The 25,035-nt window shown below is 39.0% G+C and overlaps 2 protein-coding genes across 13 annotated transcripts in view; both read left to right on the top strand.

Annotated features, from left to right (window-relative positions):
- The window catches only part of CRYZL1 (crystallin zeta like 1), a 34,757-nt gene extending 20,386 nt beyond the window's left edge, over positions 1-14,371 (top strand). For 4 of the 11 annotated variants that reach the window (XM_049710485.1, XM_033418231.2, XM_049710484.1 and 1 more), the window contains 7 exons: positions 5,132-5,265; positions 6,329-6,440; positions 8,537-8,635; positions 10,025-10,146; positions 10,968-11,073; positions 13,256-13,301; positions 13,819-14,127. In XM_049710485.1, the coding sequence (XP_049566442.1) occupies positions 5,132-5,265; positions 6,329-6,440; positions 8,537-8,635; positions 10,025-10,146; positions 10,968-11,073; positions 13,256-13,301; positions 13,819-13,918 (719 nt within the window). In that variant the 3' untranslated portion in view covers positions 13,919-14,127. Of the gene's footprint in view, positions 1-5,131; positions 5,266-6,328; positions 6,441-8,536; positions 8,636-10,024; positions 10,147-10,967; positions 11,074-13,251; positions 13,302-13,818 lie in introns of all 11 variants that reach the window. The other 7 variants (XM_004264530.4, XM_049710486.1, XM_049710483.1 and 4 more) reach the window with 7 other exon arrangements.
- Positions 14,372-14,505: 134 nt separating this feature from the next.
- DONSON (DNA replication fork stabilization factor DONSON) lies at positions 14,506-24,864 on the top strand. 2 transcript variants are annotated; one of them, XM_004264529.3, is made up of 10 exons: positions 14,506-15,335; positions 16,084-16,164; positions 17,308-17,511; positions 18,538-18,716; positions 20,153-20,331; positions 20,965-21,046; positions 21,154-21,258; positions 21,854-22,052; positions 22,776-22,988; positions 23,749-24,864. In XM_004264529.3, exons 1-10 carry the CDS (start codon positions 15,030-15,032, stop codon positions 23,884-23,886), a joined length of 1,686 nt encoding a protein of 561 aa, XP_004264577.1. In that variant the 5' UTR covers positions 14,506-15,029; the 3' UTR covers positions 23,887-24,864. The 2 variants fall into 2 exon arrangements, with proteins under 2 accessions (XP_004264577.1, XP_033274118.1); XM_033418227.2 differs by lacking the exons at positions 20,153-20,331; positions 20,965-21,046.
- Positions 24,865-25,035: the final 171 nt, after the last annotated feature.

Below are 25,035 nucleotides of genomic sequence, written 5' to 3'. Positions count from 1 at the left end.
TAAGTCCCTTAAAAATTAACTTTAAAAGACAGTTTTCCAGAAGTCTGAGGCCTGTACTTATTTATGTATATATTAAGCCTACATATGGAGCCAACTATGTGTCTTCCTTTCAAAGATAAATCTCACTTCCAAATACCATGCAGTGAAAGTCTCTGATCCATGACTATTTTGATATAATGCAGTTTGAAAATTGAGGACGGCTGCTGTCTCTTTTATGGGAAGCTCTACTATTTTTAATCCCAGAATTTCCTTGGGCCCTTTTTTAAAAAATATTTATTTATTTATTTATTTTTGGCTGCATCAGGTCTTAGTTGTGGCTTGTGGGATCTTTTGTTGCATTGCGCAGACTCCTCTCTAGTTGTGGCGTGTGGGCTTCTCTCTAGTTGTGGCATGCGGGCTCAGTTGTTGCGGCGTTCGGGCTTAGTTGCCCCGCAGCATGTGGGATCTTAGTTCCTCGACCAGGGATTGAACCTGCGTCCCCTGTGTTGGAAGGCAGATTCTTAACCAATTGGACCACCAGGGAAGTCCCCCTTGGGCCCTTATTGTCCCTGTTCTTTTGAGAACCTTGTAAATATGGAGTCAACTAAAACCTTTAGTTTGGATTCCTAGGCTTGAGTTTTGATAAAGTAAGCTAAATTAAATTGTTATAGAAAGTTAACTGTTGAAAAAACAAACCAAGAATAAAAAAGGTGCATTTCCTTAAGCATTGCTGAACACTGGAGGATTATAAGATGGACCAGAAGAAGAACAGCAAACTGGAACATCAAAATTTTCTAGCTATAAAGCTTAATCTAAGACAAGAGAACCACACAAGTGACCTTTTATTTTCCTACAAATCAGGAGGATTATAGTCCCAAAATCCACCAACATATACAGAGAAAGCAATTCTATTGATAGATATTCCTTTAGAAGGGAAACACAACAAAATGTTTCTTTAAAAGAAGTACTTTAAGAATGGCCACTAACACCTGAAACATTGTAAATCAACTATACTTCAAATTAAAAAAAAGAAGAATGACCGCTAACTGTGTGACCTTTAGGCAAGACCCGGGCACATTTTACTTTGTCTTTAAACAAGCATGCCAAACTAGATAACCTCTAATCTCTGCTGTAGCTCTAACATTCTATGAAAGAGAAAATAATTTCAGTATGTCCCCTGAAGATTTGCAGGGAGAAATAATTTAGTTCCTGTTATAATTATAATTTAGTTCCTGGAATAATTTAGTTCATGACTCTATTTTAGTTCCTGTTAATTATTTGATGATTTTTTAAAATAAAAGCTCACAACTCAGTCACCTTCTAGTAAGTCAGTTCTTTTACCAAACCAAAGAACCAGGCTCCAAACAACTCCCAAAAGATGTCTTATTAATCTTGTTTCAAAATGTTGAGGACAAAGGTAAAAAGTTGAGTAATTCTTCCAGATCTTTTGTGCTTTCAGTTCTCAAGCCATTCTGATTTTATTTTTCATACAAACAGCTCATGCAGCTCAATGTCAAAAAAACAACCCAATCAAAAAATGGGCAGAAGATCTAAATAGACATTTCTCCAAAGAAGACATACTGATAGCCAAAAAGCACATGAAAATATGTTCAACATGGCTAACTATTAGAGAACTGCAAATCAAAACTACAATGAGGTATCACCTCACACCAGTCAGAATGGCCATCATCAGAAAGTCTACAAATAATAAATGCTGGAGAGGGTGTGGAGAAAAGGGAATCCTCCTACACTGTTGGTGGGAATGTAAATTGGTACAACCAGTATGGAGAACAATATGGAGGTTCCTTAAAAACTAAAAATAGAAATACCATATGATCTAGCAATCCCACTCCTGGGCATAATCTGGAGAAAACCATAATTCAAAAAGATACATGCACCCCAATGTTCATTGAAGCACTATTTACAATAGCCAAGACATGGAAGCAACCTAAATGTCCATCAACAGAGGAATGGATAAAGAAGGTGTGATACATATATACAGTGGAATATTACTCAGCCATAAAAAAGAAGGAAATAATGCCATTTGCAGTAACATGGATGGATGTAGAGATAATCATACTAAGTGAAGTCAGTCAGACAGAGAAAGACAAATATCATATGATGTGACTTATATGTGAATCTAAAAAAATGATACAAATGAGCTTATTTACAAAGCAGAAGCAGACTCACAGGCTTAGAAAACAAACTTCTGGTTACGAAAGAGGAAATTTGGGGGGGAGATAAACTGGGAGTTTCAGATTAACATATACACACTACTGTTGATACATACAAAGTAGATGATCAACAGAGACCTACTGTATAGCACAAGGAACTCTACTCAGTATTCTTTGGTGACCTATATGGGAAAAGAATATGAAAAGGAATGGATATATGTATATGTATAACTGGATCACTTTGCTGTACACCTGAAACAAGCACGATGTTGTGAGTGAACTATACTCCAATATAAAATAAAAGTTAAATTTTTAAAAAATTGGCACACATTTTCAGCATTATTCCTTTGGACCTGAGGTAGAAAGAATTGAAATTGTAATTCTTGGGCTCTGACATACTGTTATTATTGATCCATACATGGCTCTCTTCTATTTATTTTCTTAGTTTTTATGACATAATAAACACTTGTGTACCACCTAACACAAAAGCAAGGATCTCAACGTTAAACCATGTCCAACCATGTAATTTTAAAGCCTCTGCAATCTTAAATGTAGTTTTATTACTGTTAGAATTTTTTAAGCACTGAATTTGTTATTTCCTAATGAAAGTATAGGTAGTCCCAATTCTTATGATGAAAGATGTTCCCAAAAAATTCCATATAAATAAATTTTACATAGATTGAACATGCACTGTTAGAGTAGATGGGCTTTAAAGTCAGACTTTGAAACTTGTGGCCTCAGACAAATTAATTACCCTGAACCCCATTTCATAATCAGTAAAAGTGGGAAAATAGCTATCTTGAGTTTGGTAAGGAATAAAGTACTGTGTGAGATATCCCCTGTTTTACTCTTTTAATGCCTTGCTTGTCTGTCTGAACATTTTCATCATGTGCTTGGATGCTTTGCTTCCCCACTAGATGGCACTAATTAGTTGGTAAATTCAATGCTGACTGGCCATGCTAACCCATCTGAATCTATTGACATAAGAGGAAAAATAGTCCTGGTAAAGACTACAGAAAGTGTTATAAACTTGATTGTAGGTAAAATGAGAAAGTATTGCCTATACTGTGAAAAAAATCACATTCAGTGTACAACATAAAAACAATAAAAATTAAATAAACATATTAAAGAGCAGCTTAATGGTCAGAAAACATAAAGCTAATATGGCTTAAATTACAGTATATTAGGAGTTTGCATTTTGTTCCAAGTGCAATAGAAAGCCATTGATTAATTTTAAACACAGAAGTGTTAGGATGTCATTTATGTTTTTAAAAGATCATTCTGACACTTCTGTTTTTCAAAGACACCACTAAAGAGATTGAAAAGAGAAGCCATAAAGTTGAAAATAATTATAACACATAAACAAGCAAATGACTCATCTAGAATATATTAAGAATTTTTACAAATCAATAAGAAAAAGTCAACAACAATAGAAAAATTAATAGAACACTTGAACAGTCACTTCACAAAGGGAATTCCATATGGCCAACAAACACGGAAAGGTACTCAACTTCATTAGTCGTCAGGGGAAAGCAAATTATCAATAAGATCACATGTAAGAAACCATTACACATCCATATGATGGGCAAAAATGTATAATACCAGGGTTGACAAGGATGTTCACAACAGCAGCTGTGGGAGAGTAAATTCATACAGCCACTTTGGAAATATAAAGTTGAAGGTAATATATCCTGGAGCTGGGATTTCCATTCCTCAGTAAATATCCTGGAGAAAACCTGTGTACCAGTGTAAGAGTAACTTTTATACAAGAGCATTCTTAGTTAAGAATGCTTAACTACCAAAAATGGGAAAAAAACACAAATGTTCCTTGACTGGAGAGTGGATAACCAATCCATTCTATGAAATTTGATGTTGCCATAAGACATCAAAAATGGAAGCACTGGGCTTCCCTGGTGGCGCAGTGGTTGAGAGTCTGCCTGCCGATGCAGGGGACACGGGTTCGTGCCCCGGTCCAGGAAGATCCCACATGCCGTGGAGCGGCTGGGCCCGTGAGCCATGGCCGCTGAGCCTGCGTCCGGAGTCTGTGCTCTGCAACGGGAGAGGCCACAACAGTGAGAAGCCCGCGTACCGAAAAAACAACAAAAAAAAATGGAAGCACTATACTATAGCCACATGTAACAAGAAAGGATGTGTCTTAAAAAACGATGTTCAGCAAAAAAGAAAAAATGTGTATGGTACAATTGCATTTAGATAAATTTCAGAAACAGGCAAAACAAAATTATATTGTTTAGGAATGGATACTTAAGTTATTAAACTATGAAGGTGAATAAGAAAATACATTAGAATGGTGGTGACCTCTGATGTCAATTATATCTCAATTTTTTTAAAAAACATCTCTGGGGCTTCCCTGGTGGCGCAGTGGTTGAGAAGCCGCCTGCCGATGCAGGGGACACGGGTTCGTGCCCTGGTCCGGGAAGATCCCACATGCCGCGGAGCGGCTGGGCCTGTGAGCCGTGGCCGCTGAGCCTGCACGTCCAGAGCCTGTGCTCCGCAATGGGAGAGGCCACAACAGTGAGAGGCCCGCGTACCGCAAAAAAACAAAACAAAACAAAAAAACAAACAAACAAAAAAAAATGTCTCTGGCCGGAGAGGCGAGGCTGTTGGCGTGAGGGCTGTGTCCTCTCTCTCAACCAGGATGGTGGTTACTTCATATTTATTCATCCAGCTGTACTTTATTTCGTGTACTTTTCTGCATACATTTTACTTTAACAATAAAACATTTAAAAAATACACACACACACACACACACACACACACACACACACACACACTCCTATGCTGAAAGTGGAGTATGCATGGGTAAGAATGGAAACAGAGAAACTGTAATGTAGGTGAGAGATACTAGAAGTAGGCTTGGACCAGGGCCATGGTGGGAGCAGAGATGGAGGGAAACAAATCCAGGAAGCAGATCTAATGGGACTTGCTAACAGATTGTTTCCTCTTTTTCTTTGTGGTAGTTCACAAACCAGAAAAAGTTGCGTGGACAGAAGCTGCTGGAACCATTCGGGATGGAGTACGAGCCTATACAGCTCTGCATTATCTTTCTCATCTCTCTCCTGGAAAGTCAGTGCTGATAATGGACGGAGCAAGTGTAGGTGCTAATGGTTTTGTTAAGAAACAGACCAAAATACAAATAAACTTAGGGAATTGAGAAATGGGCCATCCATTTGCTAATATAATTTGTTGCCAGTTAGCTTATTCACTGATACATTTACCAAACTCCCATTTTCTAAAATAAGCAACTTTTATCAAGGAGATAAAAGTTAGCATTACTGTGTTTAGTTTCTTTTTACTTTGAATCTGCTAGTACTTTAAAAAAGCAGACAAGCCATTTTTATTCATGTCTGTTACACAAAGCCTGAAATAGCTCATAGTCTGAAGCCAGACCCCAGGACTCCCTGCCAATTTTGTATCATATCCCTCATACTTACACTTATGTGATTAAGGTGTTACATTTATAGATAGATCACACAAGCTCAAAACTGTGCTAATTTAAACATATTACATACATCTTCAAAATATAGTTCAAGATACTAAAAGAGATTACATAAAATATAATTATAATAGAAAAATGTCACAAAACTTGGGGTGATTTTATAGTTTTATTTTCTAACTGGCTGTTGATGAAAATGCTTTTTCCCCTGCTTTTCATTGAAAAAAAGGCATAACTGTCTTCAGCATTGGCTTCATCCTTATGTCCTACATCAGGATAGTAGTGTTTCCCTGAACTTACTCCACAGGTCAGCAAAAGGATGGAACTTTTGAAGTTGAGGTTGCTGGACTTGCATATGTATTGATATTATATAATTAGCTTAGTATATTATGCTGGCAAGGCCCTTAATGGCCCATTTATCTCATTCCAAGGCCGTGTTCTGAATTCGGCCTCTGTCCTTGAAATTGTGTGCTGCTTGCAGTCAGACTGGCTGAGAGCCTGTGGCACACATAGCTTTTCCACCACCCCTCTTGAGGAAGAGTGTGTCAAATGTTTCCACTTCTAAACTTATCCGTATTTTTTTCTTTTTCTATCAGACAACATTTTAAAATATACTGAGGTAGCACTAAACTATTACAGTTTATTAAACGACCTATAAAATGAATTAGATACGGCCTCTGCCCTATATCTATAACACCATCGTGTATTTGTTTCCACACAGGCACTTGGAACAATAGCTATTCAGTTAGCACACCATAGAGGAGCCAAAGTGATTTCAACAGCGTGCAGCCTTGAAGACAAGCAGTGTCTTGAAAGATGTAGGCCTTCTATAGGTGGGTAATAGTACTCAACACAGACTTTAAAACATAAAATTTTGAAGAGATATCACCTTAAAAACTGCACTTGTAAAACAAACTGCAGGGCTTTCCTGGTGGCGCAGTGGTTGTGAGTCCGCCTGCCGATGCAGGGGACACAGGTTCGTGCCCCGGTCCGGGAAGATCCCACATGCCGCGGAGCAGCTAGGCCCGTGAGCCATGGCCGGTGAGCCTGCGCGTCCGGAGCCCATGCTCCGCAACGGGAGAGGCCACAACAGTGAGAGGCCTGCATACCGCAAAAAAAAAAAAAAAAAAAAAACAACAAACAAACTGCAAAATGCCAAATGCATGTCATTTAAAAAATGCACTTAGTATCTGTGCTAAGTCCAAGTTTACATAAGTTATAGTTTAAACTTTAATGATTTGTTTCTTAAACCTACATTTTTCAGTGTTTTTTCTTCTTTGCCTCATTGTTACCAACTCACCCAAGTTTGAATTAGGTGAACTTTGACACGATTGAGAAACACCTGATGCCTCTTTGGTTTTAGTCAATAAATCAATATATTTTTGCATCACTTTTCATGTTTCTCAAACTCTTTTACCCAGTGATATGCCTCTAAATTTGTCTGTTTCCTGTGATACACTAGGAAGGGAGATGAGCCACTTACACAGAAACCCAGGTCAGATATAGTTTAGGATAAATAGGACATGGTAGAGGCTGGGGAACTCTTGAAAAGATTGAACGTATACGAATAGTGATGAATATGGAAAGGAGAAAGAAAATAGAGATTGAAAAAGAAGAGAAGAAAGATAGGAATGGAATTTTACAGACTGGAGTTAACTGAATTAATGTTGGAGTTTAACAGATGAAGAGAAAAGAAGATGAACAGAGTGTAAGTGAGGGGCAGGCAGGAAGGAAAGTAAGGTTCATTGAGTGTTAATATGGATGATAATTCCTTAAATCCTCAACAACCCAGTGTCAACTAACTGGGAAACAGCATCTCAGAATTTAGCTTGTCCAAGGATGTACCACTAGATGTACCACTAGGCCTGGAATGGAATTTGAACCCAAGCCTGCCTAATAGTAAAGCCTGTGTTATTTCCATAGTTATGTTATGCTTCTGGCAGAGATAACCAAGAAATGGAAGGAAGGTTAAAACAGGGGCTGGAGAAAGGAGGAAAATAAGAAAAAAAAGGTAGAAGAGAGATTGAAAATGGAAGGGGGTGGGTAGCATGAATAGTATTGTTGAAGGGAGCGGTTTCCTCTTGGTTAACCCTGCCTTTCTGAGGTGCTTCAGGCCCCTTTCCCTCGAGTCCCCCCACCCTCACCTCCATCCCCCGAGACTTCAGTCACCACTGGACAACACCTCCAATCTGAGAATCTCTGAGAGGAATTCTCTTTACTGAGAAGGTGTTAAAAGATACAAAAATGAAATATAAACATGTGTCTTCGTTTGCCAATTCAAATTGAGATTTTTTTTCTTAGTTCTCTCACTGGCTTGTTGTATTAACACATTAAAGCAACCAGTTAAAATTAGTTTAATTTTTACTAACCCTGCTTCAAATAATCCTGGTTTTTTTTTCACCTTCGGGGTTTTTTTTTGTTTTGGAGGGCAAAGTCGGGAGATGCGGGTGTGGGCTGGGATCTCTATGACTGAGAAAGGTTAAAACGGCCTCTAACAGAGAAGTACCAAATCACATAAATATATCTTTGTACTTTTTAGCTCTAAACTCTATTAAATCTGAACATACTTAAGAAATTGCTTAATCTTTCAGTCCACATCTTCATATATATGTACCTCTGTGGTTTAGAGATTCTCAGTTCTGGAAAAATATCCTTTAGCTGTAAAGAACAATCCTCTGTGTCAACAAACCAACGTTGGGACACATTATCCACAAAATGCTCATATTTTTATTTTATTGAATATACCAGTTCCTTCATTTAAATTGATCCTTAGCAATACTGGTTAGATGAGAAAAAGTATAATTTGATTCAGTAATTGCTTCAACCATTTAATTCATTTCAGAGAAGAAATACTTATTTGCTTTTCTTTCTCTTCTTCTCTGAGTTGTGTTGATCACACACAGATTGCCTGACTTCCTGTCCTTTACAGCCCGAGTGATCGATGTGTCCAATGGGAAAGCCCAGGTTGCTGAAAGCTGTTTAGAAGAAACAGGTGGCCTTGGAGTAGATATTGTCCTAGATGCTGGAGGTGGGTACTTTACTACATCAGTAGTCTCTGTAGTTTTTTTATTGTGATGGGTGAATTCCTGGGGAAAAAAAATATATAACCAGGAAGTATTTATTTATATATTATTAAATTGATGTGTAGCGTTTTTTTTATTTTTGAACTTTTCTATTTAAATTGGCCCTTCTTCATTTTATTCCCATTGTAAGCACTGTCTGGAAGAGAGAACATACTTGCCTTTTAAAGTGTAGGGATTGGACTTTAAGTATCTCTACAAGAAATCTGCAGACATGATCTCCTCAGTGGTTCCTAGATTAGTTCAGGTCTCAGCCAGTTGCTTAATTAGTCAGTTCTGCTATGTATGGCTGCCCTCTATTGGATGGTAGACTTCTGCAGTCCTTGTTTGGAAAGTGCACAGAATTTTGTTGCATTTTCACCTTGCTTGAACTTCTGTAGTTTAACCAATATCTACTTAACACCTAATCTTTACACTCTTAGGTAGTGCCATCACACCTAAAGAACAGGTTTCACAAGCCTGCAAAGGGATTCTGTTTATACTTCGTTAGAATTTATCTTCTATCCTAAGAATCGTAATGAATACAGCTATGACCATATGTATTCCTTTTTAGCCAGTATTTTCAAGATTCGAAATTAACTCAGAAAAATCTTTCAGTGGAAGTGAATGTATACTTCATTAACTTTTCAAATGGACATTTCAATAATTATGTCAAAATACGACTGTCTTTTTTTTGTTTGTTTGGCTACATTGGGTCTTTGTTGCTGCACGCGGCTTTTTCTAGTTACAGCAAGCCGGGGCTACTCTTGATTGCAGTGCGCGGGCTTCTCATTGTGGTGGCTTCTCTTGTCATGGAGCACGGTCTCTAAGCGCGCGGGCTTCAGTAGTTGTGGCACGCAGGCTCTAGAGCGCAGGCTCAGTAGTTGTGGCGCACAGACTTTGTTGCTCCGCGGAATGTTGGATCTTCCCGGACCAGGGCTCAAACCTGTGTCCCCTGAATTGTCAGGTGGATTCTTAACCACTGTGCCACCAGGGAAGTCCCAGTATGACTGTCTTGAATCTGAGTTCCTTACTCAGAAGTCAACTTTTCCCAAAGTGTTAAGCTATCAATGTTATGATTGAAACTATCAGACTTAGTTATGTGCTATGTTATCTTGCCTGATTTTCAAATTAAAATAGACTTTTTATCTTTAGTTATATCACTTATAATTAAATCTAAAGTGTATGACCAGTTTTAATGCAAAAAATATATTTTAAGTGTCTGAATACAAAATGCTTCCTTGTTACTACATTAAAAAGTAAAGAGAACTAGTTTGAAGAATAAATTTTTATCAGATTACTATAAAATACATTTTCTCTCTCTCTCCCTCTCTCTCTTTAAACAAATCCTTTGTAAGTGAGATTATACAGTAAAGATGATGAACCAGCTGTAAAATTACAACTACTACCACATAAACATGATATCATCACCCTTCTTGGTGTTGGAGGCCACTGGGTAACGACAGAAGAAAACCTGCAGGTATTATCAGAAACAATAAAGCATTACTGATACACCAAAAGGATGCAATTAACAAAGAATAATGCTTAAGTCTTTTAGCAAGATGTGGCTAAATTTGTATAAATTCTGAATTATATCCTATTTTTAAAGAAATGTAGCTTTATTTGTTTTAACTTCTAGCTGTTGGCCAAATGTTGAAATATAGTGCTTAGCAAAGGAGTTCATTTAACTTTTATTTAGTGGTTTGGAAGTAGTGACATGAATTTTTTAATAGTGTTTCAAATAAGATTTTTTTCCTTAGTAACAAACATTCTTGTTGACATATACTTAAAATATTTCTATATAAAATTATGACAATTTCCTAATTCAAATTATAATTTACTATATATGTGTGTGTGTGTGTATGTGTGTGTATACACATTGTCTTCCAAAGTTACATTTCTCAACAAAATTCAATTCAAGTATTTTTATCATGGTTGATATGCAAATACCATAATTCTCATGTACCAATCTTCACCAATTTTCCAACTTCCTCATGAAGATGACTGGTGAGTAGCAACGAGAAATATCTCTCTCTCACACACCCCCGCACACATATACCTACTACTGCTTCATCACCTCTAGATTGGCCTTGCATTTGACCTTGCTGTTTCATCATTTTGGACAATGCATTAGAAAAGAAAACATTATAGTATACATATTATTATTAAAGTTTGTGTGCTGATTATTTGTGATTTGGGTATTATTTAATTTGTGTAAAAGCTTTTCTGGCTGAAGATGCCAATCATTCTTCTGCTATTAAACTCACAGTAACTGATCATTCTTTGTGCATTCTATCCAAGCTGGATCCTCCAGATAGCCACTGCCTTTACCTCAAGGGAGCGACGGTGGCTTTCCTTAATGATGAAGTTTGGAATTTGTCAAATGTACAACAGGGAAAATATCTTTATATCCTTTTTTTCTACTGACTTGAGTTTCTGGCTTGAAATTTACCTTGTATTCTCATCATTAAGTTCTTTAATAATAATAATAATTAATAATAATAGCAACTAACTTTCATTGAACATGCCAAACAGTGTTCCCAGTGCTTTATAGGTATTAATTTATTTAAATATTAAAACAGCCCTGTGAAAGTTAAGTACTACATTATCCCTGTGTCACAGGTAAAGAAACTGAAGGACAGAAAGGTTAGTACATGCCTAAGGATGTAGCTAGCAAGTGGCAGGACAGGAATCACACCCAGGCAGTCTCGCTCGTTTCTGAATGAGAAACTATAGAATACATGGAAGAGTTTGCTTCGTTTTTAACCCGGCATTATGGAAATTACAGATCACTTTGACAGGCTGCGTCTTTACTCCTATGGTAGTGCCATTGTGTTAAACATTTCAGAATAGTTATCAAAATTAAGAGTTTGTGGGGGTTTTTTTTGTTTTTTGGCGAGTTTTTTTTGCCTGCGCGGCTTGTGGGATCTTGGTTCCCCGAGCAGGAATTGAACCCGCCTCCCCTGCATTGGAAGGGCAGAGTCTTAACCACTGGACCACCAAGGAAGTCCCATGTGGGGTGTTTTTAAGAATATCAATACTAGGAAATCTTCATCAAATGAAGATGGGTTTGATTTTTTTAAATGGAAGTGATTCAGTAACAAATCTAGTGAATGAAATCGATCATTCCATTTTGGTAAAAGTAATGAAGAGTTTTCTTGAGAATATGAGAGCAGTTCCAAAAGAAAGGTCCAAACCTCTTTAGAGCAGGGTCAACTTAAGAATAAACGTTTTATTTCTAAGACGCCTGTTTTAAAGGCAGCTGTACTTGGTAAAAACTTTAATATAGTGGATAAAAAATAAGTTCTCATTACTTAATAGAATATAATTGTGCGTGAAGAAAGAGACTTGCACAACCGTATGTTTGTCTCACTGAATATCATTCTTTATTTTTATTAAATGTGCATTGTTACAAATGCGTGACGTGTACAAAGGCCAGCCTCCTCTAAGAGCAATGGCAGACTTAATACAGAGCTTTCAAATAGTTGAATAATATTTAATTAGTATACTGCATATGTTGAGTTTTAAAGAGTACACATTTCAAAACCAGAACGTCCCCTTAATGTAGTGAATGTGTGTGTTTAATGTATTTCTGATTAAATATTTTCATATTAAATTTGGAAAATAAACTTAATTTTCAACTTTCTAAAAGAATTCTTTAAATTTCAACTTTAAATAATGACACATTCAGTAACATTGTAATTATCAGGAATACCATGGGATGTTAATGACAGAGACCATGTATTAAAAGTAACATAAGTTAGTATGTTTTGAATCTTTCATGTCAGAAGGTAGCCTGGCTGCTAAGCCTGCGTTACTTAATAACTTAAATCTCTCACCTGCTCCCCTTTCTCCCCACCATGAGATTTTAACCTATTTGACAAATCCATGGACCATACTGAAACGTGCCATGTTCATATGAAATGTTAAACTTCCTGAATCAGACTTCAGTCCTCACTTGTGCACACCCCCTCAGTTGCATCACACATGAGCCAGTTGCTGCTTGTGATTTAACATAGCAATCTCCTTCCAGTTGTGTGATTATATGCCATAAATAATTCTCCTGTACTAGCAGTTATATAGACTCTCAGTTCTAATATTATAATTTCAAGTAAATGACTAGAGTTTTAAATTTTACCCTTTTTAATTCTCTTAGTGGCATATATTACACACACAGATTATTAACTTTCCTGCATATGTATTTATTAGCTGGTTTAATAAATAAATGTGCACCCAAAGTAAGAGAGATAAGTGCTAAAATTGTTTTTTAACTAAAAATAACATGAGTGGCGCTAAAATGAAACCCTGACCCCATTCTGTTACCATCCATTTGGGATAACACTAGTCATTACTTATGACAGGCATTAGGCTTCTTTCATCTCTTGTCCTTAGAAGTTTAGGCTCTATTATGTCACCGTCTCTCTCAAATCAGTTCCCCCATTTTCCTGTTTTAGAGGTAAACATGACAGCTTACAGAATTTCTATTAAAAAAAAAAAATAGGTGACCTGCCTAGTACCTTCTGCTTATCAAATGGTTTTATTTACTCCTCTCTCCTTCACGTTGCCACCTTAACAGTCTTTCCAGCTACGTATCTTAAAAGATGTGATGGAGAAGTTATCAACTGGTGTTTTTAGGTATGCTAAATGACCAAATTATTGTTCTTGTTTATTTTTCTATTCTCCAGGAGATAAAATGGGCATTCCCATTTTTGTTTCCGCTTTCTCAGTACACCTCTTGCCTCCATATTTTATTATTTTGCTTAGATAAATAGCTGCTCTTTAGTATTTCTCGAAGTGTATATACACCAGTATGCATTCCCTAAGATAGACGTGGTTCGTTAGTTTTCCTTACTCCATTCCATACTGTACCTCACCCTTTGCTTATCCTCATCACCCCTCCCAAAGCAACTTGAAATAACTTACAGGTTGACAAGAAAGTACAATTTTTTTTTCAGCTGGATCTGTTTATCAAAAAAGAGAGAATGCATAAAATAGGTATTTTCCCCCCTTCAAAATTTAACTGCTTTTAACAGTGGAAATGGACAAATTTGATTTAAAGTAATAGAGTTGAACTATAGCAACTTTAAACTACTATGCTGTGTGCTCTGTTCATCTTTAACTAGACATTTCTAATAATTTCATTCTTCCTCAGACCTCAGTTGGATGAACCCATTCCACTATACGAGGCAAAAGTTACCATGGAAGTTGTTCAGAAAAATCAAGGAAGAAAGAAGCAAGTTGTTCAATTTTAATTTTGTTCTTTCTCAGACCTCAGTTGGATGAACCTATTCCAGTATTGAAGCCAGAGTTTCCTTGCAAATTGCTCAGAAAAGTCAAGGAAGATAAAAGCAAATTTTTATGTTTTTAAGCACGTTTTCCTGCTGAGACACGATGCTCAGAGTTATCTGAAGTATTTGAAAAGTATTTGGAAACAACGTACAGACGGGTCAAGACAATTCTAAAATTTAACATCTAAAGGGAATATTCTGAAAGCCTTTTAAATTATTGTTCCTATATATTTGCCTCTTATAAAATTCTTTACATGAAGAAGACTGCTTTCAGCAGAAGCCACGCTACTCTGATAAAGCTGTTGGAGTCTTGCTATGTCAAAATAACATTACTTTTATCAACTCCATTCTCAACCCCTTCCTTCTTTAACATCCTTTGCTGTCGTAATTTAATACTTTGAATATATTTTCAAGTCTCAAAGGATCTAGCCCATTGAAAGCTAAATTTTTTTTTCAAATATTCATTCACTCCAGGGTTTCCTCAGGATCGAACGGGAGCATCACGGTAACTCGTCCGTGACCACTGCAGTGTTTGCGTGGAAGGCTGCAGTGCTGATGCTTGGGAAGCGGGGCGGGAGACTGCGCTTGCGTAGCCGGCGGGCTGATTTCCTGTTGGGGCTCTCTGTTTCGGGGGAAGGGGAAGGAGGCCCAGGCCTCCCTCCAGCTCTGGACGTCGCCGCTGCGCTCTGGAAGCTTATCGAAGGGGCAGCTCAAGTGTGACGTTTCGTTTTCATCCTGGCGCCGTGCCTGGGGCTCATCACACCCTGCTGCGGATTTGAACAGCGCTCATCTATTCCGGTGCGCAGGACCGCGTGCTTCCCAGCCACCTAGCACCCGGCGACCCGACTACAGCCGAGGACCCAACCAGACCGCCAACGCGGCGTCCGGCGAGGCCCAGGGCCCTCTCGTGCCCTCGGCCTCAGAGGAACACAGCCGGGGGCGGGGCCTCGCGAGCGCCGTACGGCACACGCGCCGGGAGACGCCGCGAGGGCGGGGCTACGTCGGGGCGGGGCCGCGGCGCGCGGGAAGCGCCAGGGGTTGCTGCGGGTCGGGTCCTCGGCCTCCGAGGCGCGAGATGGCACTGTTGGTGCCCGGCTACTCGCCCAGTTTCAAAAGGCCGCCAGAGACATTGCGGCTCCGACGGAAAAGGGGCCGGAGCCTTGGGGCCGCCTCTCCGACCGAGGAGCGGCCCGAGCCGGCGACCCGCCGCGCCGCCCTGACGGCCGGGCTGCCCCTCCGCCCTTTCCCGGCAGCGGGCAGAGGCGGCGGCGGCCCGGCCGTGTCCCGAAGGAACCCCTTCGCCCGCCTGGACAACCGGCCGCGGGCCGCCGCCGAGCCTCCCAGCGTGCCGTCCCGCGGCCAGCAGGAGGCGCCGGGCCCGGTGAGTGTCTTCGTGCCTGGGAGCCGAGGGGCTCTCGTAGTTCGTGGGTCGATTCGGCTGTGAAGTAGAGATGGCGGGTTCTTGCGTTCCAGGAGCGAAATGGGCGCGAAGCCGAAGCCGCCCGCGGCCTCAGGGGGCCCCGAGCCCTGGGGGTGGCTGCCCTGCGAGGTCGGGGCGGCGTGAAGTGCGCTTCACAAGCTGCCGCGGGACTTGCGGGGCCTTCCCATCCTGAGGAGTGGACCCCGCCGCCCCGCCCGGCGCGCGGCGGGGGAATTTGGGCTGCAGCCGTCTGGTGGGGGGTTGGAGATCAGTGGGAAGAGAGCTTCGAGTAATCCTGGCACTACTCCTGGAAGGCCACCGTTTGATGGGAAGGTTACAGGACCCTCTTTCCTGCGTGATTCAGTGCCTGCCTTCTCACACGCTCAAAATTGTTCTGGGGTTGGGGGAATGTTGAGTATTGATGGGGTCAGAATTTACTAGTATTTGTCTTACCCCACAACCTTTTGGATCTTTTGAACTGAGATTATTGATTACTGAGTTCTTAGTTGCGCAAATCACCTGCCCTTTTCTTGGTCCATTTTGATAGTAAAATTCAGGCACAAAACAAGTGAAATCCTCTGTTATACTGATTTGCGCTCACGTGAATTCCTGCACTTGCTGAGAAACTTGTATGCCAGGTGAAGGTCTACATGTTTAAAGCGAACTCCAGCATCATTTATAATTTAAAAGGACCATTTTTTAACCTCAGTTTTTAGATTCTAATCAAGAAAATGATTTGCTCTGGGAAGAGAAGATTCCTGAAAGAACAGCCGTTACTGAATTACCCCAGGTAATACTTTTTAAATGTCATTAGAGTGTATATTCTTATAACATAAGTGTATACTTCTCAGAAGTGTTTTACTTGGAAAATAGTTTCACAGAGAGCCCCAAGTGATCATCTCTACCAGGGTTGAAAAGATGGCAGGCATCAGCCTTGGTAAAGGACTTTTATGTTGTGGTAATGTTTATAATGGCACCAGTGCCAAAGCAGGCGTAGATGTGGGTTTTCTTTCTGCCCCCAACAGTTTTCACGCTCTTCTGTAGGTAGTGACAACTCCAGCTCATCACTCAGAGCCAGTGCCTCCAGGCTCAGCTGCTTTTTGAACTTAATCCTTCACTGCATCTTCAAACCAAATCCCCAAATTAGTTCCACAGGTTGTGGTATATCACTGAACCTCCCTACCACCACCATACACACAGAAACGCTTCTTGATTCCATTCCTCAGCTGCTTCTTTCGTGATAGTTTAACAAATGCATAGATTGTCCTAATGGGAGCAGGCTAGAAGAGTTCCCAAGACCCAGTCTCCCTTCCTTGCAAATAAATGGCCTTTGGGTCTCTAGGAAATAGTTCCCTCTTCCCCGTTATTTTTTAATAATGTCATCTAGAAGAATTATTGTAACGTGGAGAATACTGACTTGACAGCAAAACAGTTGGGGAGGAATTTTTGAGGTCGGCAAATGCTTCTTAAATATGGCCTCTAAGAACCCAACCTAAGTTACCTGCAAGAGCAACTTAGACCTGGTTCCAGAGTTTTAGAGGCTTAAAAAGTGCTTTTTAAAAAATACTTGGAAGATTTCTGCTTTGATAGCAGTATCAATAGTAGATGTTTTTAAATCATGATCGTGACAATAGTACGTCTCTTGTAACTAAACTATATAGAACTATAATAAACTAAAAAGTGAAACCTGCCCTTCCACCAGCCTCAACAAGAAATTCCCACTTTCCAGAGATAACATCACTGTTAATGGTTTAGTGTGGCTCTTTCCAGACTCTTTCACAGTGTGTAGTATATGTTCAGTGTTATTTATTGTACCGTTCATAACATTTTGAAATTTCAGTGGTCATGAGTATGTTAGTTGATGAATTCTATAGATTGAAGGGGTTTTTTCCATGGTACTCTACTAATTTTTGTGTTCTTTGTTTTCTGAAAGACTCCTCATGTATCATTCTCCGAATCTGATATTCCGTCCTCAGAAAGTACTGAGTTACCTGTGGACTGGAGTATTAAAACTCGACTCCTTTTCGCCTCTTCTCAACCCTTTACCTGGGCAGATCATTTGAAAGCACAGGAAGAGGCTCAAGGTGTCATCCAGCATTGTAGGGCAACAGAAGTTACTTTGCCTCAAAGTATACAGGTAATTCTGTAAGAAAATAGCTATGCTTAAAAGTAACAAATTAAGTGTAAAATGTACTTCTCTGCAAAATACCAGAGATATTTCCTTCCATTAAGTTTTTCTTTTGACATTTAAAGACACAGAGACTTGGGAAATTTTTTGTTTCCCAAATGCTGCTTTCATACTGTTTTTTAAATCAGATTTAGTAACTGCCTGTTAAATTTATAGACCTGTTCTGAGAATTAGTCACTGCTGCAGGCAGGAATTGTTTGAACTACACTATCCTTTTCTAAGGCCTTTTGAGAAAGAAAACATAAGAAAATGAAAAGCAATTGAGGAGTAGGATTGCAAAGACAGATTGGTTATTTTACTGGTTTTCTCACATAATGTATACTGTATTTTTTAAATGCACTAATTCTTACCACCTGGGTGATGGTCTGTTGTAAATTTACAAGAGTTAATGAGTGCTAGAAAGGTTTTAGAGAAATGTAATTGCATTACTTTCAAGCAGCTCATCAACTCAAACTAGGTTAAAAGAGATTACCTGAAAGAGGCCTTGGTACATCTTTTTTGATAAATAGATCCATATAATTTGTGATTGGGATTATCGGTTTTTATTGGCTACTTTTGAAACAGTGCTATGAGGGGAGGGGGTTGAATATAGTGTTACACACACGCACGCGCACACACACACATCCAGCCACCCACCTACCACCGCCACAGCCGCCACTCCCCACCACCACCACCCGCCCTGGTGATAAAGAGTGATAGTCACTGTTCTCAAGGATGGTAGAGACAGGCGAATATTCCCATCTGCGTCTAAGCATCCCTTCTGGTATGTGGTTTAACAGGCTGTAATGGCTGGGAAGGAAGGTTTTCCCAAACAATAATAAACTACATTTTAGCCCCTGTAACAGTTATTAACACTTTCTTACAGGAAGCAGTAAAGATCCTGAGAATAAGTGTTTGGTATATTCAGTGTCTTTTTAATTAAATTCTGTATTTCTACTGGGGCAAGAACTGTCCAATATCATCTTTGTATTTTAGGATCCCAAACTCTCCACTGAGCTCCGTTGTGCCTTCCAGCAGAGCCTTATCTATTGGCTCCACCCTGCCTTGTCTTGGCTACCATTGTTCCCTCGTATTGGAGCTGACAGAAAAATGGCTGGAAAGACAAACCCTTGGTCAAATGATGAAACCCTGCAACACATTTTAATGAGTGACTGGTAAGATTAGTAAAAATTTGTGCAACCCCTTTTCGCAGTATTTTCTCCTTATTTTATTTATGATGTGGAGATGAGCAGTAGTAGATGGATTTCTGTGTCCTTCTGAATTATTTTATTTAAACTGTAATAACTAACATTTAAATTGTTTACTTTTGGGTAATTCCCTGGCGGTCCAGTGGTTGGGACTTGGCGCTTTCACTGCTGTGGCCCAGGTTCAATCCTGGTCAGGGAACTAAGATCCCACATGCTGCGTGGTGCAGCCAAAAAGAAAAAAAATGTTAATTGTTTACTTTTTTTAGCTTTTATTCACTGTTTTTTTTAATTTTAACTTTTTCTTGGCCACACTGCACGGCTTGTGGGATCTTAGTTCCCTGACCAAAGGGATCGAACCCATGCTCCCTGCAGTGGAAGCGCAGAGTACTAACCACCAGATGGGGAGGGAATTCCCAGCTCTTGTTCACTCTTTACGTAGCTGTGGAATATATATATAAGTGTTTGATAAATATATAGAGACCTAATTCTTTAACGTTGTTATACTTTTTGCCAGTAGCTGCTTCCCTTCCCATCAGTGGAAGGTACTTATTAAAAGTCAGCAACCAGGGCTTCCCTGGGGGTGCAGTGGTTGAGAGTCCGCCTGCCGATGCAGGGGACACGGGTTCGTGCCCCGGTCTGGGAAGATCCCACATGCCGCGGAGCGGCTGGGCCCGTGAGCCATGGCCGCTGAGCCTGCGCGTCCGGAGCCTGTGCTCTGCAATGGGAGAGGCCACAACAGTGAGAGGCCCGCATACCGCAAAAAAAAAAAAAGCTTTAAAAAAGTCAGCAACCAGGGCTTCCCTGGTAGCGAAGTGGTTAAGAATCCGCCTGCCAATGCAGGGGACACGGGTTCGAGCCCTGGTCCGGGACGATCCCACATGCCGCGGAGCAACTAAGCCGGCGGGCCGCAACTACTGAAGCCCGCGTGCCGCAGCTACCGAAGCCCGCACACCTAGAGCCCCCGTGCTCCGCAACAAGAGAAGCCACTGCAATGAGAAGCCCACGCACCGCAACAAAGAGTAGCCCCCCGCTTGCTGCAACCAGAGAAAAGCCCGTGCGCAGCAACAAAGACCCAACACAGCCAAAAATAAATAAAATAAAATAAATTTATTTAAAAAACAAAAGTCAGCAACCAGTTATCAATTAAGTTTTGTTTAAAGACAAAATGGCTAGTGTTTAAATGGTAAACACTGTTCGTTAAAGTATTTAGAAGTCATCAGTGAGTCCTGTGACCAATTTCAGTCCTTTAAAAAGCCAAGTTCTATGTCATGGCAAAAATTCAGACCATTATCTGTAATATTTGTGTTTTAAATCAGGTGAGTATCAAATTAAATTATACAAAAACTATTTTAGATGTTGAGTTAGTTTTAACAATGCCTAAAGAAAAATGTTTTTCTTCATAGGTGTGTGAGCTTTACTTCTCTGTATAATCTGCTGAAGACAAAACTTTGCCCCTATTTCTACGTTTGTACCTATCAGTTTACTATCCTTTTCCGTGCAGCGGGATTAGCAGGAGATGATGTAATCACGGCTCTCATGTCTCCTACAACTAGAGGTATAAGAGAAGCTATGAAAAACGAAGGTAAAACTATAGGTTTAAAGTGAGAATACCACACTATATAGTAAACACTCCTTAAAAGCTAAAATTTGAACTGTCTTTTAGCAGTTGAATTATCTTCTACCAGTTTTATCTAATTGTTTTAAGAATTATTTTATTCATTTTTTAATTTTTTTTCCAGCGTTTAATTAAGCTGTCCATTATACATAGCTTTAAGTTGTGTTCCCTTCTCTGATCTCTAAACATATATCAAGCTGGAATGTCCCAATCTGAATATACTCCTATAGAAATTCTTTTATAATACAAATTATCTACCCCCTTTTGATAACATGATCTTTAAAGAGGCTCAACTCATTAGTGGGTCATGAAATCTATTCAGTGGACTCATTCAGCACCTTATAAAAAAATGAAATAGAGTAGTATATACTTGATGAAAGAGTACCACATGTAGTGAGACTATGTATTGTCCTGAACCATTTGTTTCAAGGAGATATGTGTGTTGTGAGCTGCCGTCAAGAAAGCATGAAAAGTACTGCTTTAATACATCAGGAGTAAAAACTCATTTTCAAATATACTCTCTACAAGTCGGGCACGCCTGTTTAATTCCTTCAGATTATATTAAAGAAAACATAGTTACATTTTTCTTTTCTCATGTAGGTATTGAATTTTCTTTGCCTTTAATAAAAGAAAGTGGCCATGAGAAGAGGAAAGCGTCTGGAACAAGCTTGGGACATGGGGAGTATGTGATTAAAATAACCTTTTACATCATCTGGTGACTTATGGATTCAGTGTAGAGGAAATAGCTTTAGGAAATGGGAACCCTGACTAACTATAGCAATTTCCTAGGGAGCAAGCAGTCAGCGATGAGGATGAAGAAGAAAGTTTTTCCTGGCTGGAAGAGATGGGTGTGCAAGATAAAATTAAAAAACCAGATGTACTTTCTATCAAGCTGTATCCTTTCAGTTGCTGTTAACTAGAATTTATTTTCATTGAATTAAGTTAGCAATGTAATTTTTTTTTTTTTTGGCCGTGCCACACCGCATGCGGGATCTTAGTTCCCCGACCAGTTGCCCCCTGAAGTGGAAGCGCAGATTCCTAACCACTGGACCGCCGGGGAATTCCCTTGAGCAATGTAATACTGACTGACAGTTTTATTTAACTATAAACTTAAACTATCTTTAAGATATTAAAACTGATACTCCATCATGACATTAAAAAACCCCTAAGTACCAAAAAGCCATGAACAATTATTAAACTTTTTTAAGTGAAAATATTCTATTTTGGTTAAGTTTGTGAGGGAACTGGAACATATTTTTGACTAGAGGAGAAATCAGTTTTTGTTAGGTATCAATTTCTAGCTAATTCAGATGGTCAAAAAAATCATTTTGATCATTCAGATGCCTTATAATTGCAGTGAAGAGGATTAGCAAGAGCATTTCCAGTTTGGAGTGGGGGAAGAGGGTTCCAGGTGATTCAGGATTAAGATAACTGCTGTTCCTTTTGGTATGGGATTTGCATTTGCAGTTTCCTTGATTGTCATGTCCAGGCGTAAAGAGATACATGAAGTACAAATGGATCACAGACCCGAGTCTGTTGTGTTGGTGAAGGGAACGAATACCTTTACATTGCTAAATTTTTTGATCAACTGTAAGAGTTTAATCGCTACCTCAGGTCCCCAGGCAGGACTTCCACCAACCCTCTTATCACCTATAGCTTTCCGAGGCGCCACAATGCAAATGCTTAAGGTAATTAAAAAAAAAAAAAGAAATTCTACACTGATCCTCATAACCTAGCTTTTAAAGACATACTTTTCCTTTTTTGATACGATAAATTCTGTATTTTAGTAACTCCTGACATTTTTACATGGTGCGTATTTTTTTTCTTTCCTCCCAGTAAAAAAATTCCTTGATATAAAGTTATTATCAAAGGAATTATATGAAAAGTTATATTTGAATTATTGCCATAAGGAAAAGTTGCTTTCTTAAAGTTTGTCTTTCATAACCAGTGAAAGAATAGAGCCAAGAATGTTATGTTAAATTATAGGTGGTCTCAAAAACTGGATCATGGATAAGTGAAAAGAATAACTATATATCCATATTGTTGAAGAATTACACATGTAATTTTCATGTGTGTTACATATGCTGAAGGTAATAGCAACAGAATCTAATTTTTATTTTCCTAATATTATGCATTGAAAGTGCATTAATCAGAAAGGATACCATATTAAAGTTACATTCTCTAGAACTAATACTTAAATTGACAGCCTCATAACTTGGAGGAGAGGATGCTGGAAACAGAATTACTGAACATTTTTTACTCATGTAACATTCTTTTGATGTCTTATGAACTACTTTTGTTCCTTAACTGTTAAAGAGAGGAATACCCAAATGAGAAGTTATTGATCACATTTTTAGTTACGGACAAAAGCTTGAGAGATGACCATAATTTTCTTTAAATTATTTTTGAAGGCGCGAAGTGTAAACGTGAAGACACAAGCTCCTTCTGGATACAGAGATCAATTTAGTTTGGAGATTACAGGTCCTATCATGCCTCATTCTCTACATTCAATGACTATGCTACTCAGATCTTCACAGAGTGGGTCATTTTCTGCAGGACTGTATACACATGAGCCAACTGCTGTATTTAATATCTGCCCACCAAAGGATAAAGTACTGGATAAGGTAAGTAGACAGCTGGTAAACACATTTAGTTGCAGTTTTCTCAAACTAAATGGATGAAGTCAGTCATTTATGATGAGCCAAACTGGTGTTTCAAGTTATTAAACTGTACTGCTTAATATTATCAATTACAATTACTAAGAGGGAAGGGATAATGACTATAAAGTATTTTTGTGTGTGAGGTAAATTTTATGAATTCAGGCTGTTGTATTCAACACTGACTAAAGAACTTCCCAAACAAAAGGCAAGTTTTCATTGTTCTCTCAGATCCAGAACCTAACAGTGCCTGCTTGCTTACTGTGGGGGCGGGGGTAAATAAATAATTATGGGTGTTTATTTAGCTGCATAGGCCTTTTTTTCTATAGAACTTTTTCTTAGATTCGGGGAGGGATGAGCTGCTTGTTTCATGTGATCCAGCAGTTTCTAGATATGTATCCACACTTTAATAAAACTGAAGTAGCTGCTTTACAACATATCTGCCTTTAATTTTGGACATATAGCTTTTTACTTAGAGGTAATGAGACCTTTAAAACTATTTTTATCCGTTTGCCAGACTTATAAAAATAACCAAAATTATTATTTTTGGATGCTGTCATTATGCAGAAATTCTTAGGATGAGCTTCTATTGATAATGATAACAATGAATTTGCCCTTACTGAATAAGGCATCTATTTGTCAAAGAGCCCATGGTAATTTTAAAAACTCATCAGTGTTCAAGGACTCTGACAGTGCTTTTTACTGACTTGCATACATATTTCCACAGGAGGCTGTTCATGAGGAGCTTGCCAACTGTGGATTGCACCCTAAAACTCTGGACCACCTTAGTCAAACACCGATACTGGGGAAATCATCTTTACGGCATGTGGCAATGAGTGACTACATTTATAATTGGAGATCCTGAACACCAAAGTAAGCCTAAAAGGAATCTTTGAGGAAAAAAGCCTTCTAGCAAGGAAATTCAAGATACTTGTATCTTTGGCTTTAAAGTTCACTTTGGAAGTTTAAAGGAATATAGCTTTAAAAATACTCAAATGTTTACAAACATTAACCTTTTACAATACTTTTATTACATGCACTAAGCAGTAAATAGGATTAAGGTTTCAAAATCAACATTTGTTTTTACTTTTTTGATTAAATATTCAGATATGAAGATAAACTTTTTAAAAACTTCAAAAACCAGGCTTCCTTGGTGGCGCAGTGGTTGAGCGTCCGCCTGCCGATGCAGGGGACACGGGTTTGTGCCCGGTCCGGGAGGATCCCACATGCCACGGAGCGGCTGGACCCGTGGGCCGTGGCCGCTGAGCCTGCCCGTCCGGAGCCTGTGCTCCGCAACGGGAGAGGCCACAACAGTGAGGGGCCCGCGTACCGCAAAAAAAAAAAAAAAAAAAAAAACTTCAAAAACCTTGAATGAAAATTCTAGATCCATTAACCTAATTATAAATTGGGTAGAAAACTGAGCATTTCTTTGCAAATGGAAGTTGAGGCTTAGTATCAATTATCTCATGCCATTGTGACTAACAGCATGAGGGCAAAACTATCTTTAACAATTTCCTTAGGATTATTAGCAAGTTCTAGTTATAAAGGTAGAAAACAAATGTAGACAGTATCTACTGAGCTGATTGTTGACGCTTCCGCCTTAGTTGTTTCCCTACCTGTTTACAATTCCTCTATTCTCCATACATATTACTTGTTTTAATGCATGTTAACTCAGATGAGGGTATTTTGTATTCCATATAGAATAGGGTTAAGAGTTGTAAAGTATGCTCAGCTGTCATGACAAAGTAGTATTTAATATGTTCTTGTAGGTATTTGTGTATGTGTGTGTATATATACATATATAATTCAAATTTTCTTAAATAAAAGTGCTTAGAAATCAAAAGCATTGGGTGAAGAAGTAACAGTAGTGAAGAAGTATGTGTTCACTTTGTAATCCAGAAAATAAACCACCACATTTATTCCAGAGAAGTTTATATTTGGGCCTTAAGCTTTTGAAAATAAAGTTTAGAGACATAGCATATGAATACCACTGTAATACACATGAAATATTCTA

The sequence above is a fragment of the Orcinus orca genome, chromosome 5, assembly GCF_937001465.1.
Source record: "Orcinus orca chromosome 5, mOrcOrc1.1, whole genome shotgun sequence".
Lineage (NCBI taxonomy): Eukaryota > Metazoa > Chordata > Mammalia > Artiodactyla > Delphinidae > Orcinus > Orcinus orca.
Note: the sequence above shows the minus strand (reverse complement) of the source record. Positions and strands in the feature narration are given on the sequence as shown.